The 19,389-nt window shown below is 53.7% G+C and overlaps 1 protein-coding gene across 1 annotated transcript in view; it reads left to right on the top strand.

Moving 5' to 3' along the window:
* Tmem181 (transmembrane protein 181) overlaps positions 1-19,389 on the top strand; it is a 48,389-nt gene that overhangs the window by 3,735 nt on the left and 25,265 nt on the right. Inside the window, 1 exon segment of the mRNA XM_047557979.1 lies at positions 18,755-18,858. Within this exon segment, the coding sequence (XP_047413935.1) occupies positions 18,755-18,858 (104 nt within the window).

The raw sequence follows: 19,389 nt of genomic DNA, 5'->3' as shown, positions 1-19,389 counted from the left end.
AAGAAAAGGAATAACTTGAAGTCTACAGCAAAGTTCCTTGACTCTCCTCTATACCCCACCAAAGTGGTTAATGGCAAAGGAGACAGATGTGTTGAGAAGGACGTGGAACTTTCCAGCACTGCTGGATGGAAACTGGTGTCATTTCTATAGAAAATCATTTGGTGGTTTCTCCTAAAGTAGAACATCCACATTCCCTGGCTTTTGACCTGGCATTTCACCTCAGGTGTGTAACCTACAGAAATGCATACAGGTGTCCATCAAGGGACATATACAAAAATGTTCATAGCAGCACTCCTAACTGGAAACCAGCCAAATATTCATCCACAGAACAGACAAATATATTTGGTTCATTGTATAATTGAATATTATATGGCAATAAGCAATTCATAACTAAACACAACAATCTAGAAGAATCTCACACACACAGTGTTGAGCAAAAGAAGTCAGACAGAGTACATACCAGGAGTCCATCTGTAGGAAACGTACAATGGTCCAAGTGACTCTGTAGGGTTAGAAGCCAGGATGTTTGCCCTGGGAGGTGCTGGTGCTAGTCTGCTTCTGGATCTGGGCACTGGTTCTACAGGTACATCTGACTGGTGAACACGTACCCAGCTATTTGTGTGTTTTGCTTTGTTAAGAAGCTTAAAGAAAGAAAACCAGCTCCTGTGTGTCACTGGTGGAAGCAGGGCTGCTTGCCCTTGGTGAGCACATACTGGCGGAAGACTGAAATTAGAACCTGGTTCTGAGGGTGGAACCAGTTTTCCCTGAGGCCTAGAGTGTTCAAGGGAGGAAAAGCAAAGAACCAACCCACATGGGGTTCTGTTAAGAGACATGGGGTGGGGGCCGAGCAGGCATCCGCTGTGTTCGTGGAGTAAGCAGCAAAGTATTAAAGGAGCCTGAAGGACCATAGCAATATTCCTTTAGAGTTCAATCCTTAGAAATGTGTGGCTAGCCATTTTGCTGGTCTGTACTTTGTTTCTCTTGTTATTATTTTACCTCTGTAAAACATGGGAATAATGAAGTTGAGCTTGAGTTTTCTTGGGTAGGTGATGTTCATCTGTTCCCCACCCAAGAAGCTTCCAAAAGGATGTTCTTCACCTCAGTGACTTCATCAGGGCCTGGGCTGGCCTTATGTCTTGCTGGCCTACTTTGGCTCGCACATAGCGGGAGAGTCTCTTTCGATGGAGGCTTCACAGTACCCAAGCCTTGGACGAACATCCAGAATGCCAGTTTATATATGGTCAATAGAGACCCACGAGAAAACAGATCACAGCAGCAGGGCACAGGAGCTGGGGAGTTTGTTAATGGCGGCTTCTTGGTGCTGCCTGCAAAAAGAATCATCTGGGGCAGCTTTTAAAAAGATAGCTGCCAGGCTTGACCCCTAAGGATTCTCCTTTGACTGACCTGTCCTGGACCTCAAGCAGGGTGGAGAACCCCCAGAGGAGTGGAATGATTCGAAGCAGCGTGCTGAGACAGCCAGCATCCATCTCCTCCTGGGACAGACTTGGCAGTGGGACAGCAATGATGGCACTCACGTTTCAGAGTTCCCTCCCTCACAAGCCCTTGGCCTCTGTCAGCCATGACCTTGGCTGGCTCACCCTTTGCACCTTTCTTGCTCCCCCTTTGAGCAGACAGATGTGTGTCTGAGAGGCCAGTGGTGGGTGTATGGGCAGGCCATGCCCCTAGACAGATCCTTGCCCTTCCACTGTCCCTCTCACTGCAGGTCGCTCTCCCCCATGCTCTGGGCTCCTGCTCTGTTGATTGCCCTGCTTATCCTATGCCTCAGGCTTCCCTCAACACCCACTCCTTCCCACCCCCGTATAACTTCGTTCACACAGACCTCTCTCTCTGCCCAGCCTCCTTAGGAAGCAAACCCCCTGTCTCCTTTGATATCCGGTGGTCTGGCTTCTCCTCTAGTGTGTTGTCATATTGGGCTAAGCCTTGTCCCTGCATATTGGCGCCCACATTCTTTCCTTCTTCATAGTAGGGTAATTAGCACAAAGCCCACCCCTGCCAAACCCAAATTCCTACACATCCAGTTGCTTTAAATGTAGTCCAAAGGAATGTATCTTTAGCCAATTAGGGTCTGCTTATTTGCATATTCCCTGAAATAGCACCCAGCATCTGCTAGACAAACCCTGTGTCTCTGTCTCTCAAAGACCCTAAAGAGTTGCTGCCCTCTGACCCAGAGACACCCCTCCTTGTTGCTGAGTGACATCAGCTGAACTGTAAGCCCCTTCTCCAGTTCCTCTCTCCAGGGGAGTTCCCCATACACTGTCTCTGAAGGGTCTCCCACTGAGAAGGACCTCCCCACTCCTGCATTCTAAGCACCATCCAAGAAAGCTCCATGTAGTTTTGCCACCCTGATCCTGCCTCTTGCTATCAGCCTGAAATCTCTGAACCTGTCACACCTGTCCTACCCTGTCAAGTCACTGGGCCCTAAGCACAAGGCCTCACACTGTGTGATCCCGAAGGATCTGACCCTAAACTGGACCTCTCACAACTCTTGTCCCGACTCCAGTGTGGCCTGCTCTCTGGTTCTACCTCTTTGTTTAGTGCATGGCCTCAGAGCCTCTTCAGGGGATTCTCTTCTTCTTGTTACTGTATGAATTAAAATGAACCCTTTATTTTTTCAGAGGAAATAGTACCATTAAACATGGTAGCCCAGTACAGAAATCCTGCTGCATATTGCAGGTTACGCATGCTACCAAATGCCTTTCCTCTCTTCCATACCGGGGTGTGAACTGAGGGAAGTTACAATACAAGTCACACACTAGCAGCTCTCCTTACCTGCCTCGCAGGCTTCCAGGTAGAAGGGAGATGTCGGGCACAGGTTCCTAGAAGCTAGAGGTAGAGTCAGATCCTGGGTACCCTGGAAATTCTGGTCAGGCTTCTGGACCCGCACTGGGTCATCCCAGGACTTCTGGGATTTGCTTTTCTTTGTCTTGGCCTTGGGATAGTGTCTTGAAGCCAGCTCAGATTCAGGGACATTTGGGGTATTTCTCAATTGTCTATATGTAGGTTCTAGAAAGCAGAACGCTTGGGTGGGGTTGGCAGTTTAAATTCACATCCCAGCCAGAACTTGCACCTCTGCTCCCTGTGCAGGAGGAGCCATGCGGCCTGTGTTTGCTGCCTCATGGGAAGAAGGGGGTAGATAGTAGCAGGGCCTCTGACCGCCTCGTCTGGCCCGAAGCACATGGAATAGAGGGCATTTTCAGTATCTATCCCTGTGCAGCACACAGGAAGAGGTCCTGTACCTCTGCCACCAGCAACAAAAAACAGTGGTCTACACCTGGGCAAAACACCAGGACACCCAGTATACCCAAGAGGAAGCCCAAAGGCTCCACCTCAGGAAACGGGGATAAGCTGATAAGGAAGTTACAGCTCAGAGATCGGATTGGTAGACACCACATTCGATACTCTGCTAGTGAGCATCACCAGGTCCTAGCTGATTCATGACCTGGTGTGTGTCCCAGCATGGGGTCCCTGACGAAACAGTGCTACCCCCAGCAACCCTGGCACATGGCTGCCATTTTTTCTCACCCTTGTACTGTATCTCAGCTGTGGCCTTCCAAGAACATAGGGAGCCTTCTTAGCTAAGAGCTGAGCAACTCCTTTTTATGTGGTGGTAGGGATTGAACTTGGGGCCTTGTGCATACTAGGCAAGTGGTTAACCATTGCACTTAACCACCCAGCCTGCCCCCTTTTACAACATTGGGCCAGGCCAGGGGCACAGTGGTACCCAGCTGTGATCCCAGTGACTCGGGGGGCTGAGGCAGGAGGATTGAAAGTTCAAAGCCAGCCTCAATACTCAGCGAGACCTTGTCTCAAATTTAAAAAATTAAAAAAATTTTAAAAAAGGGAAGGAATGGAATGTGGCTCAGTTCAATCCCTGGTACCAAAGGCAGGGAGCACTGGAGCAATGATTCCTTTGTACAGAATGTAAGCTCCTTTGAATACTTACTTCTAGCACCCCGCAGGCCTGGGAGGGTGGCTTGCCGGCACAGGCACAGGATGTGACATTTCAGTGTTTGGGCTGGGGCTTCTTGCTGAACAGCCTTCTGCCTGCCCTTGTTGCTTAGGCATGAGGAAGGTATAACTAGGTGCTGCCTAAAGCACACTTCCCCAGGGATGCGACTCTTCTTGGAGTCCCACCCCTTGGCCCATTCTTGGTGCTTCCTTCCATTTGTCATTCAGTGCTCCTGGGTTGCACAGTTCAGTGCTTAAGGCACATCCAGAATGCCTTCAGCTAGTCACCTGTGCTCATGCTGCACCTGGGACTCCAACGGCAGAAGTGCTACGCACTCAGAACCTGGAGGTTCACGGGGCTCCATTGTTTTTGTGTGCATCTTAGGGCGAGCAGAGCTGTTGCTCAGACGGAAGAGTTTTGTTTGTTTCTTTTTTAAAAAAGCTATCTATTGCACTGTACTAGGAGAGAAAACCATTTCTCTCTCCGATTTCTTGGAGAGCAGAGCAGGTGAAGGTACCCCATCTGTTCTCCTGGGGCCCTGGTCCTCACTGGGCCTCAGTGCTGATTTAGCTCTGGCAACTGAAAGAACATTGTCCAGATGAGACCAGGCTTTGAGGCTGGGGCCAGGTGCCTGAAACTTGCAGGCAGTGCCTCATCCCAGAATATGAAGCTGGGGCTCCACATTAATGTGTAGGCGTAGCCATTGTAGAGTATCACACACTGGGGCTGAAGGGGCTGAAACTACAGCCACTTACTCTTGCACAGCTCTGAAGGCCGGAAGTCTGAAATTAAGGTGTTTGAGGGAGCGTCATCTGTTTCAGGTCTCTCTCCTGGCTTCTGGTAGCCTCAGGTGTTCCTTGGTTTGTAGATGACTATCTTCCTCTATGTGTGTCTATCTCTGCAACCAACTTTCTCACTGGATTAGGGCCACTCTGATGACTTCATCATCAAAGACCCTGTTTCCAAATACAGCCACATTCCACAGACACTGGGGGGTTAGGACTTCAACATCTTTGGTGGGGGCACAGTTAATCCATAGCAGGATCTCCTTGAGGAGAAAAGCCCAGGTGTGGACAGGGCTGTGGAGTTTGGTTCCTCTCTGCTGACACTGCTTAAAATAATAACTGAATTTTGATGGACAAGTCAGGGGGACTGGGTGCACTTCCTAGATGTCAGACTGCAGGTCTCAGAATGATCTCAAATCGCTTCTGGCTCTAAAACCCAGCCAGCAGATGCTAGTGGAGCTGGGAGTCTGAAGAGTAACCCTCGTCTGCCCTCTGCCTTGTCTCCCCTGCAGAGGTGTCTGGAATTCTGGCTGTCACCTCTGTGGCCTGAGCTTTATCAGGTATGGGCTGCATGTGTGCTGTGGTGCAGGAGGCATGTAGAACCCAGATGAAGGAACAGAGGGACCCTAGCCTCTACTAGGGCGAGGTAGCCAGGCAGCTCTGAAGGGTCAGAGGTTAGGCGACCAACTCATCCCAGCTGTACACTAAAAGTCGTGTCCCAGGAACCCCTCAGGCCTGGAGACATCAGGACTGTTGGTCACCCTCAAGGAGAGAAAGCGAAGATCCAAGGATAGAGTCCAGGTTAGGCCAGGCTGGCAGGCAGTCTGCTGGGCAGTGTGAGTCGGCTGGATGTCTTGAACTTCTCCAGCTGGTCTTGGTTTCCCCTCCTTCCAGCTGGCCCACTGTCTTGCTCTTCCTATCGACTCACCGTTATCTGCCCTTCCACCCTCAATGCAGTGAAGCAGGCCTCACCCTCAGGTCCTTATTCTCAAACAGGGAGAACCCTCCCTCCCTAGGGCTTAAAAAAATGACTGTTTTGTAGCACCTCTTTACCTATCTTGGATGAAATTCCTTGATAATATCATAGGTGCATCCATAACTTTAAAAATTACCCTAAATGTGACCTAAAGGAGCAATGGAAGAGAAGTGATTTACAGTACATGGCATGCATTTCACCCTGGCGGTACTGTAGCAAGGCCATGTAAAAGGAAAAGGCACCAGGAAGCAGGATTTCAGGAAGCCGCTGCTTTAGGCCCTGGGTCACTCCTGCCATCATGTGCACAGGTGGGCATCTCTGAAGGCCGCTGTCCCCCTTAGGTTTGCCCAGCCTCAGGACACCGCTGTGCCCACTCTGAGCCTTTCTATACCAGCGTTCCTGTCACATCTCTCTTCCTTCACTGCCCTGTGTTGGCTTCAGTTGTGCAGTTAGGGCAGATCTAGGAAATCAGGACAGAGCTCCTAGCTCAATATGTTCAAAACTGAAGTAGAGTCTTCTTTGCGACCCTGAGCCCTGCAGTGGGACAGACCCTTCCTGGGCTTGGGACTGGCCCACCTTGGCCTTCCCTAACCTGGCAGTTTGTGGCAAATTATGAATCAAATTATGTAGCCCTTGATTTTTATGGAGGAAATGGCTGGAACCAAGGGATGATCACCTTTTGGAAGCAGAGGACTGAAGAGACAGACACACACACACACACACACACACACACACACAACCCCCAGTGTGCTCTGCATCCAAGATGGGTTGTGGACCGGGCAGGTGGGGCATCAACCCCTGGGGAGAGAAGGAGCCCAACAGGACTTGAGCAGAAGCTGTGCTCTTTCCACTCTCGTGCCCCGGTGACTGGGAAGGGTGCTTAGCTGCATTTGTGACGGGGGCAGCACATGCCACAAAGCCTGGTCAGGGTGTGAAGTGGGGGCTGCATTTCTACTCATGTCCCAGTTTTCCCGGTTTTCCCATCTGTTGTGACTGTGGCAGTGTCTCTGGCATTCACTCAGATCTCGGGTAGAGAACCGCCAGCTCGGACCGATGCGGATCCTCTGAGGTCAGCCTGGAAAGTGCAGGCACAGCTCCTCTAGGGGTGCCTTCCGGTGAGGGTCATCGGTGTCTGCAGGGAGCGCTAGGAGCAGGGGACCCCTTCTTCAGGCTGCAGTAGGAGTTGGAACTTTGCTGCGGTTCTCATCTTGAGAGCCTCATCAGGGACGCCCAGCAGCACTGTCACTTCATAAAGACGTGGTTGCAGGTATCAGTTTCAACCAAAAAGAGGGAATTGATCTCAACGCTGGGGTAATTCACAGAACCAAAGAGTAAAAATGCATGTGGCCCTGGGAAGGAGCTGGAGCCAACACAGCCCGGACTCCAGGGCCTAGCCAGTCATCAAACTTGCTGCACACTGGCATCCCTTAGAGATTCCCCTCTGAAAACCTGCTCGCTCTCTACTTCAGATTGGTTTGGGGTTCAGCCTGGGCATTGTGGTTTGTTAAAGCTCCTCAAGTGATTCTCACTTCCTTTTGTCTCGTCTCTAATCTGCTCAGGACCCAAGCTCCCTTGCCATGCCAGGCTGCCCGGTTAGCAGGTAGGTTTCAGAAAGGTCACCATTGCTAGGACGTCACTGCTGTGAGCGTGCCCTCAGTGACGCCCTGGGGTATTGTCAGGCATTCCCAGGCCACTCAGATATTCCAAACCTTCTCCACGTCTTTGTGCTGGATCCCCCAGATCTCCTTGGTTATGCCTGGGCCCATACCACACGGGACCACGGGCTACCCCCCCTTGCCCCACCTGCTTTCCTGTCTGAGCTATGCTGGTGAAGTTTCCCATGGTTCTACCCTCTCTCCCTTCAGCCCCAGCAAAGCAGCCCCTGGGTACAGATAGGAGAGGCTCCTTCGCCCTGCACTTGTTGAACTGGTACTTTCAGAGACTGCTGGACTTCAGTAGCTGCTTGCAGGGGCTAGGTAAAGTCACCTGGATATGTAGGTCAGACTTTGTCCCATGGGAGACAGGTAACAGGACAGAGCCAACAGATTGTTTCCTGACCCAGTCTGTCCTGTGAGACTGAGCAGCCAGCTGTGTTGAGAGCTCTGGCCAGCTTGCTCTCCTGCAAATGTACTCTTCTGTGTCCCTGTCTTACTTTATTCACTCTCCCTGTTTCCCTGGGATTGTATCTGCTCCCAACAAAGTTAACATGGACACTATTGTCTCAATTTCTATTTTGGGGAACCAATTGAAGACATCTTTAAATGTCAAGGCACTTTGGCCCAGTAACTCAGAAAAAAACATGGGCCAGAAGCAAGGTGACCCGTTGTCTTGGTTCTTCTGGACTAGGGGGGTTTCCAGGACATGGAATTTTTAGTGCTACTACTAGGGCTCTCTCAGGCCATCTAGAACTAGCTGCTCACCCTAGGCAGGGGCAGGAGCTTGCTCTACGGCCCATCTGCAAATTATACACAAATTAAACCCCATTCCCTTTGCTTCCTTGGGAAAGTGGTCCCCATTCTGTAAATTATTGGAACACAGGCTGCTATATTGCTAGTCACCTGGCAAATCCAATCCAGTCATTTGTTCAATACACATGTGCTGGTGTCTTTCTGTACTAGGCTGGTGCCGGGTCCTGGAAAGAGGAGGGCAAATAAAAGCGGTCCCAGTGCTTTTCATAGGGGATGGTGGTGGCTCAGATATTGGGAATAAAATAGATGTTTCAGTCTGATAGACTGGGACGGAGCTTAAACACTCCTGCACTCCCGCAGGCAGGGAGGTGAAGGGCACTGGGGTGCTGTGCCCAGTGGAAGCTCTCACACGCCGGCCCGTGCAGGTTCCCTGCCCGGAGATGAAGGGGAAGCGAACGTGTGTGCAGGGCCTTCACGACTGCGCCGCCTGGGCCCCGGAGATGGCCCACCGCCCGGGATCCACGCTCTTTTGTCCCTTCGTCCGGTGGCCGGCCGTGACACGCTCGGCGGCGGGCGTCTGGGGCGATGCCCCGCGCTGGCCGGCGCCCCGGCTGCCGCCCGCCGGCGCGCTCCGCTTCCGCGCACGTGACGCGCGTCGCGCTCTGACGCGTTTTCCCGGTCCGCTGCCCCGCGGCCGCGTCGCTCGGGCTCCGGCTCCGGCTCCGGCTCCGGCTCCGGCTCCGGCTCCGGCTCCGGGGGTGGCTGCCGCGGCTGCTGCGCGGCTCCGGGCGCGCCGGCCGGGGCGCCGGCATGGAACCGTGAGTGCCGGCCCGAGCGGGGTCCCGGGCACGGAGCCGGGGGTCAGGGTGCCGGGCGCCCTGAGCGCGTGCGGCTCGCGGGCGGGCCCCGCGGGGGTCCTGGCGGCAGGGGGCGGCCCGCGCGCCCGGCTGGAGGAGGGGAGCGGCCGGGGTCCTGCGCCCGCGGCGAGCGGGGCGCACCGGGGGCTGCCGGCGGGCTGGGCCCGGCCGCCCCGGAACCTCGCCTCTGCCCCGAGACCCGGACGCCCCCTGCCCGCGGCGCCGGGGCGCGCGACTGGGGGGCGCTGCCCGAGGCGCTTCCCGGAGGCGCGGGTGACGTGGGCACGCCCGAGCCGGCACAGCCTCGCTGGGTCCCTGGGATGCGGAGTTTTACGAGTTTGACGACCTGCTGACTTGGGCCGAGCCCCTTGTGAAGTGCAGAGCCTTTAAGGAGGAAAACCTGTCGGGGTGGCTCCAGGGACGCCGTCCCGAAGGCTTCCTTTTGATGCGCCGAGTCTCCGGCTGACCCCAGGGAGCCGGAGATGGGGTGGGAGGAGGGTTGGCGCTCAGCGCAGTTGCGGAAGGTCCCGGGCTGGAGTGCGAGTCCCGCAGCGTGGAGGTTTGCCGGGCTCTGCAGGGCGGCGCTGAGAAGGCGGCCTCGGGCGGGACGGTTTGGGTTAGAGGTTTCTTTGGGGGTCTCGAGGCAGAACAGTAACATGGCGGGGGTGGGGAAGGTGGCATCCATGCCAGTGCCTGTGATGGAAGAACTCTTCTTCCCTCCTTCCTTGCAAGTTAGACCTTAGTGGGTAACTTCAGCACAGGGTGGAAAACCAGGCTGGCGTTAAGTGTCAGGCCCAGGTGGATGTTTTGAAGATCTTCCTTTCAGATAGAAGCCAGGTGGAGGCGTGTCAGCAGTGCTGCTTCTGCACTACTCCAGGGACAGCTCGCGCGTGCTTTTGGTTGTGTCTTGGAACACTTCCAGAGATGGGGCCTGTGGCCCAGTGGTGGTTGCATGCTTCAGGGGTCCTCTTACAGACCTCCGCCTGGCAGGGCAGCTGGGGTTCCTGCCCTTGTCCCTTTCTGTGGGAAATAGTGGAGTATGTGAAGGGGATTGGGTTTTGGCCAGGACTGGAACACAGGTTTCCTGCCTACACTGTGTGTTACAGGACTAGCTCAAAGGGAAGCCATTAACCAAGGAAAGGTCTCCTTGAGGAACTGCATATGCAGCTTCAGTGAGAGATTTGTCACCCACAGTGTGACCAGCTGTGGGCACTCGCTGTCCAGGAGGTGTGCCTCAGGCTCTGATGGGCAAAGGGGTGGAGTGGTGGGGTGTGGACATCCAGAGTTCAGACAGCCTCATTGTCCTGTGTTCAGAATGGCACTGACCTGGGAATCACAAAAAGTTTGGGGCAGCAAATAAAATCCGATTCAAGGCCAAACATCTGAGGCACATCTGGTACCGTCAGAGTGCTGTCCGAGGCAAGAAGGGACAGGAGCAGGAGTTGAAGCCTGAAGAAGGAAGTGGGTGGGAGAGAACAGGAGAAAACAGCTGCCTGGAGGAGCCGGGCAACCAGGGCAGACTGCTCAGGGGCAGGATGGCCCCGCTGCAAACACTGGCCCTGGTGACCTCCCTGCTCACGTGTGGCTCAACCTGCTCTTTTAAAAAGGCAGACAGATTGCCGTCAGAACCAGTCAGAGCCTAGTGTTTAAGGCCTCACCTGGAGAGCCTGCCACCTCCACCCCTTCTGAACATGCAGGGGCCAGGAGAGATGGTGGGTGGCTTCCTTGCGTTTGTCGATTGCTGAGTTCCTCCTTTTGCATTTCTCTGAAGAGGTCAGTAAGGCTGGCTTGTGCAGGTCTTGCTTGGTGTTCAAGCTGTATTTTAAAGAGTGTATTCCTGTCTCTTTCATCTGGGGGTGTGTTCATGTAGACGTGTATTAATTAGACTCATCTCTCCCAGCAGCAAAGGGTGAGCAAACTAAGCACCGTGGATCCTTCTGTAGCTTCAGGGTCCCAAGCCTGCCGAATCTCTTAGTCCTTGAAGTTGGTGTCATGTTCCTGCAATCCTGGAGTTATTTAGGATTGTGTCTCTTAGGCTAATTTTTTTTTTTCCTGAACCAAAATGATCTCTAGAAATCAAAGATAACCACTTTGATCGTGTACTAGGTATGGTTGTATCACTTTGTACCCATCATTTTATGGAATCCTTACCACCCCCTGCTGTGAGGAGGTTTTTTTTTTCTAATGTCCCTATTTTGAGATGAGGGGACTGAGGTGCAGCCGAGTCAAGTGAGTTTCTCAAGGCCAAGCTGATAAGTCTTAGCTTGGAAGGAAGCCTGGGTAGTTGACTCCAGAGCCCAAGCTCTTGACCACTGCCCTCTACTCCCTCAAGACAACAGCTGGCAGCTGACCTGTCCTCAGCAAGAGCCTTCGGGAGCAACTCCTTCCTCATCACAGTGAGCACAGGAGGGGGTCCTTGTTTCCTGGATGTTATGGGTCAGGAACCTGAGGTCCTGAGAGGTAGAGTGGCCTTCCTGCCAGCCTCTGGACACTGGACCCCCAGGCCACATGGCCTGATACTAGCTGGAGCATCACCCTCAGCTGTCACACTGCCTTTGGGAGATCAAGCGTGCTTCCTGGTGTCTGACCTGCTTCCTTGCTCTGTTTGGCCTGGGAAAGGCATTTGGTGGCCTAACCAACAGGCATCTGGGTGTGAGCCTCTGGACCTGCAGCCTGGAAAGGATATACAAACATATGCTCCCGTGCGGAGCCCAGAACATCGCTCATTAAAATGTTGTTGGGCTTTGAATTATCACATGATGGTATTTTTGAAGCCTCATTTCTTGAGTAGCTAAAGAAATTTTTTGTGATACATTCAACTTCATTGATTGAAATTTCAGACTTCTTATTGTTTGCCCCCTCAGAAATTTCTTTTCAAAACCCATTCAGTGGTAGGTTATTTAAAAAGCAAAGATCCTGGGGAGGGAGCTGGAGTGAGTGTGAGGGAATGGCGGCCTCCTTTCTGCCCTGACCCTCACATGTTGGGTACGTCTGTGGGTTCAGATCCCGCCTCCACCTCCTGCTGCCCGGGACCCTACCCAACTCTGTTTTCTCGTGTGTAAAACGGCCGTAACACCTCTGCCCAGGAAGCTCCTAGCCTGAGATCAAGTAGGTGCTTGGGGGGTGCTAGCTCCTGCCCTCTCCTTCAGTGCTGAAGCCCACGGAGCGGAATTACTACACAGTGCGTGTCCAGAGACCTGTGCCAGTGGAGACTGAAACTTTTCACGTAGGAAGTAGAGAAACTGGGTGTGGTGACACCTGTACTCCATGCTACTCTGTAGGCCCAGGCAGGAGATCACTTGAGCCCAGGGGTTCAAGACCAGCCTGGAAAACATCAAGACTCCATGACAAACAAAGAGAAGAGAGGGACGAGAAAACACAACTATTACTTCTAAAAACTTACATGACTGAATGCTGCCTTTGCATTATGCCTTTTTAAACATTTTGGTTTTTTATTTCAATTTCAAATCACAACTATGCTATAATGACTGGTCCTCTCTCCTGCAATGAGGAAACAGGCCCTGGGAGGTGGTTTTAGCTTGCCCCTGGCTGTGGAGGCAGAAAGTGGGGAACGTGGCTGATGGACTCAGGCCAGCACCTTGGGCTGAGGAAGAGATTGTTTTTATGCCAATTGTGAAAAAACAAAGCCTTAGCTGAAATGTGAGAATGGGCTGGAGATTTTAAAATCCCTTCCCACTGCACAGATCCTGTAAGTTCTCAGGTGGGAAATCTATATTATCAGTTGGACAAGTAGCAAATTAGTAGTAGTATTTTTGGTCATAACTACCTACTGTATTGGTGACTTGATGATACGAGATGGAATATGTTTTGGTAACAAAGCTTCCGCCTTCCAGGTGCTGTCTCTGGCCTAGCACTGTCTGTTATTGGGGTGCGATGAGGTACTTGTGCACCCTCTCATTCTCTGCCCTCCAGAATCCAGAATCCCACCATCCTGTGGTCCTTCAGCCTTCAGGCCTGCGTGAGCCAGGCACACACTATGCTGGCCTCCCACCTTCTGCTAGTGCTGTTTTGTGGACGCAGTACAGGCTGGCGTGGGACTGAGAAATGTGTAGTGAGTGTGTAATTGTGGCTGCAGGGGATCTGAAGCGCTCAGCTGGTCTAATGGGGCTTTCCAGCTGGCTGAGCCGGGAGGCAGGGTGTCCCGGCTAAGTGCATGCGTCCTTAAGGACTGTGGTGGTTGCCATTGGGCCTCTTGTACTGAAGTGGCATGGACCTGCTTTGCCTACCTCAGATGTAAATGGGGAGCCAGAGCCACCAACGCCATGAAAAGACAACGTGGGAGAGGACAGCTCTTGTGGTTCAGTGGTTGACAATTTATCATGGCAGGGAACATAGTAGAACTCAGAGGAATCAGGAATAAGACTAGGGAAGAGTGGGCATCAATGCAGGAATCATGAAGTCATTGGACACTCACCAGTTGTGCACGTGCTGGGCCCCTGCAGGTCGGGGCAGCTCTGGAATTGGGGAGGACGTGGATGTTGAACATCCACAGCAAAGCCCTGAAACAGGCTTGGGCCCTGAGTCATGCAAGTGGGTAAACAGTCGCTTTCTCTCAGACAGGTTGGGGATGCCTCACCTGAGGCAGGTTGGGGGACCAGGATGGAGTGACAGATCAGTGTCAGCAAGCGGGTAGCCTGTGGTGGCAGGATAGCTGATAGCTGCCAGTTATTCTGAAAGGACAGTTCCAGCCTAGAGATAGAAGGTTTTCCACACCTGCGTGACTTGGTATCTAGAGTTTCATTTTTAAATTTTGGTTAATTTTTTTGGATTGTGTATATCCATGGGAAATTTTTAGTCAGATTATTTCGTGAAAAGTGACTTCGTTCCTGGGCATAAATGATCCCGGAAGTCCAGAAGTCAAGGTGGGGCCTGGCCAGGCCCAACCCAGCCACTCCAGTTCCCTGTGACCTAGATGGCTCCTGTCTTCTCTCCATCCTGGGCCGTCTGCTGGCATCCACGGGTTCTGGCCTGAGCAATTGGAAGGTGGAATTGCCAGGTGATGAGATGGGGAAGGCTTCGGTCAGGTTTGAGGTGGCAAGTGGACAATTTAGTAAGGGAGTTGAGGGGAGAGGGCTGGGCTGAGATATGAGCAAGGGGATTGTCCCCACCCACATCAGTTCCCAAGCCTGAGACAGGATGCTGTCACCGTGGAGTGAGGAGAGGAGGGAGGAGACAGAGACAGCAGAGACAGATGTGTCTCCGTAAGAGAACAGTGACACCCACTGCAGAGAGCCTGCGGTGTCATTTTCCAGCTGCTTCCACTTGTGAATCGTCATCTTGACAGACTTCCTCTCGCTTGGGAAATGGATATGACTATGCCTACTGACGGGAAGATAGGACTTACCGTGGTTTGGATTATGACTGCAATTTAGGGGCTAGGCTTTCCAATAAAGGCATTTTTGTTTCTCTAGGAAATTTGTATTTTTAAGCACCCATGAAATTGAAGTCAGTTCATAAGAAGCCCAGAGTCCAAGGGGATGGTCTGTTTCGTTGGCTTGGAAGGCCTTCCAAGGCCTGGGGGTTTGAGCTAGGCCAGGATTAGGGCACGTGTTAAGTGCCTAGTGTGAGGAGAAGCAGGAGCCTGCAGAGGAAGGCTCTGCACAGCCCAGAAGAGCGGGCGGGTGTGTAGGAGGCTCCCGCCTGGTTAGCCGGGCAGAAGACTTCCCAGCAGGCTGCTTGACCTGGCCTGTGTCTCACCTGTGCGTGAGGAACTACACAGCGCTTTGGAAATGGGATGGAAGTCGAGTCGGTGTGCTGTGAATGCCTGTCGTGTGCCAGGCCTGGCAGGCGGGTGGTACTTTGTCCTCAGGTGCTCAGCTACATAGTGCAGGCACACCTGTTGTGATGGCGAGATGGGGCAATCTTGAGACGCACACAGCGCACCTGAGTGTGGGAGAGGATTTAGACGAACTGGCAGGGAGAAGGAGCCTTTCCATCAGGGAACAGTGTGAGGACTTGTCTGGAGTCGCGCAGGGTGCATGTAGGGTGGTAGGAAGATTGGGTTGGGATTGTGGGGAAGGACTCGGGGGACCTCGAGAGCCCTAAGAAGGAGCTTTCACTTGACCTAGTTGGTGGTGGGCAGCCACCGCAGGCTTCGTATGGGGCAGGCTGTATAGCGGCTATGGTAACCACAACCAAGAAACTGGGAGGCAGTGGCAGTAGTTCTGGTGGGAGTTCCTGAGGACCTGGGGGGTGCAGGGCATGCTGGGAATGGAGGGGACTTGGGAAGCAGGGTCTTGCCTCTTCTGACCGTGTGACATGAACAGGAGGGGATGCGTGAGATGAATCGGAGGTGTTAGGGTGCAGGGGTGGAGGCAGGCCGAGGCAGGAAGTGGGGAGTGGGTGCAGGGTTTCATCGTGTTGCTCTTTCTGCCAGTGAGTTTGGTGTTATACCTACCGACCATGAAGCAGGGTAGGACTTCCGATGAGGGTGTCTTGGGAGACACTATTTTAGAGTGGGGTAGGGGTGGGCAGGAGCCTGGGGATGGTTCCTGAAGGCAGGAAGGACAATTAGAGCGGAAGCAGAGCCAGTGTTGGAGAACCCATGAGAATCCGGGACTGGAGAACTTCAAGAAGACCGAAGGCAGAATGGACATGGGCACCGGCAGGCTGTGGCCCAGAGGCCCCTTGGTGGTGGACTCTGTGGTTTTCTGCATCACAGTCTGGCTCCTAGTAGTTGTGGAAGTATCCTCCAGTTGGTCTGATTGTAGAGGGTGACAGGCTGCATTGGTCACTGAGACTTGCCTGGCCTTGGCCTGGGTCAGCCTGGAGTTTAGGGACATCTGGCATTTCAGTGGGAGGTGGGTTTGGCAGGAAGCAGAGCCGTCAGTTGGACCTGGGTCAGGACAGCAGTACATGCCACAGGTGTAGCCCCCGGGCTGGTCTCCAGCAGCAGGGGTGGGCCAATTCTGGCAAAGATTGCTCACTTCTGTCTCTATCTTGGCTTCTCAGAGTTTTGTTGTCTTGACTGAGCAACAGTTTGAGACCTATGATGTCTCAGGGCAGTGTTCCTGGACCTTCAGGAGTCTCTGTTTTTTGGGGGACAAAGGTTTTAGATGGGAAGTTAAGAGCAGAGGAAGCCAGGGAGGGAAGGCACAGCCTGGGTGCCATTCCTGGCCCTTGGTGGCCCTGTAGGCTACAGAGGGCCTGGACACAAGTCTCCCAGAGTGGGAGAGTGGCAAGGGCTGAGAGTGTTTGCTGCTTGTTAGGGCAGAGGCAGTGGAAAGCAAGGCCTGGGGCCACCCTTCTTCAGCCAGCTGACCCAGTGTGGGTGGCGGTGCCCTGGGCGTGTTTCTCGAGCTCAGAGGTTTGCTTTCTGTGTCTTTTTTCCATTGACTTGGGGGACTATTGGTGAACTAGGAAAATTTCTGTTAAACTGGGTTTAAGTGGAAGTTTTATGAAAGGGAACATGAAGAACTACCTTTTTTTTTCTTTGACTTTTTGGTGGCACTGGGAATTAAACCCAGGGGTGCTATACCACTGAACTATATCTCCAGGGCTTTTATTTTTTATTTTGAAAGAGTGTCTTGCTAAGATGCTGAGGCTGGCCTTGAACTTGGGATCCTCCTGCCTCAGCCTCCTGAGTTGCTGGGATTATAGGCATGCACCACGGCCCCTGGCTCCTTCAGTCTTCTGAGGAGCAAGGCAGCATGTCACTGGGGGGGTTGCATTTGACCTCTGCTGTCATGCCCTGTCCTGATGTCTTTATTCAGTCTTCCTTCTCATCTGCCGAGTCATGGTGCTTTTAGGGTGTCAGTAATGCATATTCAACGTTGAAGTTTAAAATATAAGTATTCCGTTTTTCCGCCTGCCAGCCTGCCTTCGTCGTGTGCTTGGGGAGCGCTCGGTGTCCTGGGGCGGGCTGAAGGGAGCATGGTGGAAAGCTCATGAATGGCTGTGCAGGAGTTTTCCAAACGGGTTCATATTCACACGAGAGTGGTGGCAATGGCAGAGTATTTGTGCACCTTTCACCAGCTTCCTGGTGGCGTAACTGGCGTCTATCAGAACTAGCATTGTTAACACCAGTACGATACCGGTGACTCTTGGCATTCCGCCACCTTCCAGTCCACTAGCTTGGTGCAAGCTCTTTCTGTGTGAAGACGCCCTGTGCGGTGGCCTGGAAATCTTCCTCTCCTCCGAGTGTTAAAACAGAAATGCATCAGATGCCCTGAGTGAGGACACTAAGTCTTAGGCTCCGCCCCTGGGCACAGGGACAGAGGACTTGCTTGTTCTTTGTGGGCATCACTTTCACACTTGGTTGTGCTTCCCAGACCTCCCTCCAGGGGAGGGGCAGGTGCTGCCAAAGGGCAGAGCTGTGACCCCTGGGACAGGTCTGTCATCTCCAGACCTGTTTCCCCTCTGTAAATCAAAGGGGCCGGGCTCCTCCCGGAGACTGTCCCAGCTCTAGTGCACACGGCTCTCTGAGTTGGGACCTGGATCCTTCACCGGCTTCCCTGTCCTGCCACGCAGGTTGTTTGTGGGTCAGAGTTTGGACCAGAGGCTGAGGGAAACCCTGAAGGTTTTGTCAACCCAGTGACAATGATCTGAAAGTCCACGGGGCAGAGTATACATCCACCAGGCAGTCCGCAGGGCCACGTCAGAGTGGCAGTGGCTTGCAGGCCTCACCTTTGTCCTGAGACGACAGCAGAGCGGCAGCCTCCTGCCCGGCAGCTGGAGCTGGTGTGGGGAGGAGGCGAGTGTGCTCACCGTGCACCTCTGTGCCCAGAAGTCAGTGACCTTTCCCTCGTTCTTGGCCACGCCTGTCTCAGGGTTGAGAGAGTCAAGTCCGCCCTGTTGCTCCTGGCTCCCAAGACCAGGAAGCACGGGGACTGCTGGACACAGCACAGCAAGAGCCATCCCGGGCTCCCTCCTCATCTGTGGTGTTTCTTGAGGGTTCAGACGGGTGGGCCAGGCAAGTCCCACCTGCAGGCTCTTTTTGTAAGTGAGGTTGAATTGGTACAGACACTGTTTATGGGATGCCTCGGCCACGTGAAGGCAGAGCAGAGGGCCTGTGCAGAGGCTGGGTGACCCGAAGTCCAAGACCTTGTTGTCTGGTCCTTTCAGACTTTTGTCTGCTGGTCCTCATTCGGGGAGTTCCAAGAGCAGATTTGTGCCTGTACTGCATTTTCTTCTGACGGTGGGGTGGGGTGCTGCTGGGGTGCATTTGGGACCCCAAAGTGTGCCTCTGCATTGGTGTAAGTTGTGTCAAAAGCAGACTCACCCAGGAAGGTCAGGCTGCCCTTCACCAGGACGGGCCACATAGGAGGGACCCTGGGCTAGTGGAGGCCAGATGCAAATGAGCCGTAATCACTGGTGTTCCCTCGGGGCATGCCTGTGACAGCCTGTGACAGCTCACATTGAGTCAGGAATGCGTGAGGGGTCAGGCCCGGTAAGGCTGCACTGGGGCTCTGCTCTGGCAGTGGGGGGGCTGTGTGAAGAGGGTCCATCCACTACCTGGGGACACGTGACCTTGTGGGAGCAGAGCCCCAGCATGTTCTGCCACAAGGCTTGGTTTGGCCTGTCCTGTGCAGGCCAGGGTGGCAGGGGCTGTGGCCTGGGACGTACAGGATGGTCGAGGTCTTTGAGACTGCTTTGTCGGGATGGTCACAAGTTTCAGAACAGGTGTCCTCGTGAGGTGAGGGTGGGGGTGGGGAATGGCCTTGTGGGCCTGACGGGCTGGCACGTGTGCCCCGCGCTGTCCTCCTGTGGTCTGTGGGTAACCCCGCTCTGCTCCGCAGGTTGGCACCCATGCGGCTCTACACGCTCTCCAAGCGCCACTTTGTCCTCGTGTTTGTCGTCTTCTTCATCTGCTTTGGCCTGACTGTCTTCGTGGGGATCAGAGGTGAGTTCAGTTTTTAATTGTTCAGTCATCTTGCCACTCGGCCACCTTGGTTTCTCCTCTCAGCCTGCCCAGCTGTAACCCTTTGTCCCCGCAGGCCTCAGTGTGGAGGGAGACAGGACACTTGTCCCTGAGCCCACAGGGCAGAAGGGGCCTGGCCCTGCAGCTCTGCTTCTCCTGGAAGAGGCACAGTGAGCAGCTGAGTGACCCTGGCCATGCCCCTCATTAGAGCCAGGGACGCCCGTCAGCCTTTTATCGGCACCTTTAGTGACCAGGCAAACAGTCCTAGAGTCTGTTGTGCGCTGTGCTGGGGAGTCCAGACCCTGCCCACGGGGGATGGCAGCTGACAAGGCCTGACGCTGTGAGCGGGTGGGGTGCAGCGGGGTGCAGCTGAGTGCGATGCAGGCCAGCAGGCTGGGCTCTGGGGACACCCTGAGCCCTCGGCAGGGCCCCGTGAAGAGTGCTGGGCAGCCACATGGTGTCCAGCTTGCCTTTAGATGCCCTGCTGCAAGGCGTTCGAGGGGAAAAGCCACA

Source organism: Sciurus carolinensis, chromosome 7 (genome assembly GCF_902686445.1).
Source record: "Sciurus carolinensis chromosome 7, mSciCar1.2, whole genome shotgun sequence".
NCBI classification, from domain to species: Eukaryota; Metazoa; Chordata; class Mammalia; order Rodentia; family Sciuridae; genus Sciurus; species Sciurus carolinensis.
The sequence above is the reverse complement of the archived record's forward strand: the minus strand, read 5'-3'. Positions and strand labels throughout refer to the sequence as shown.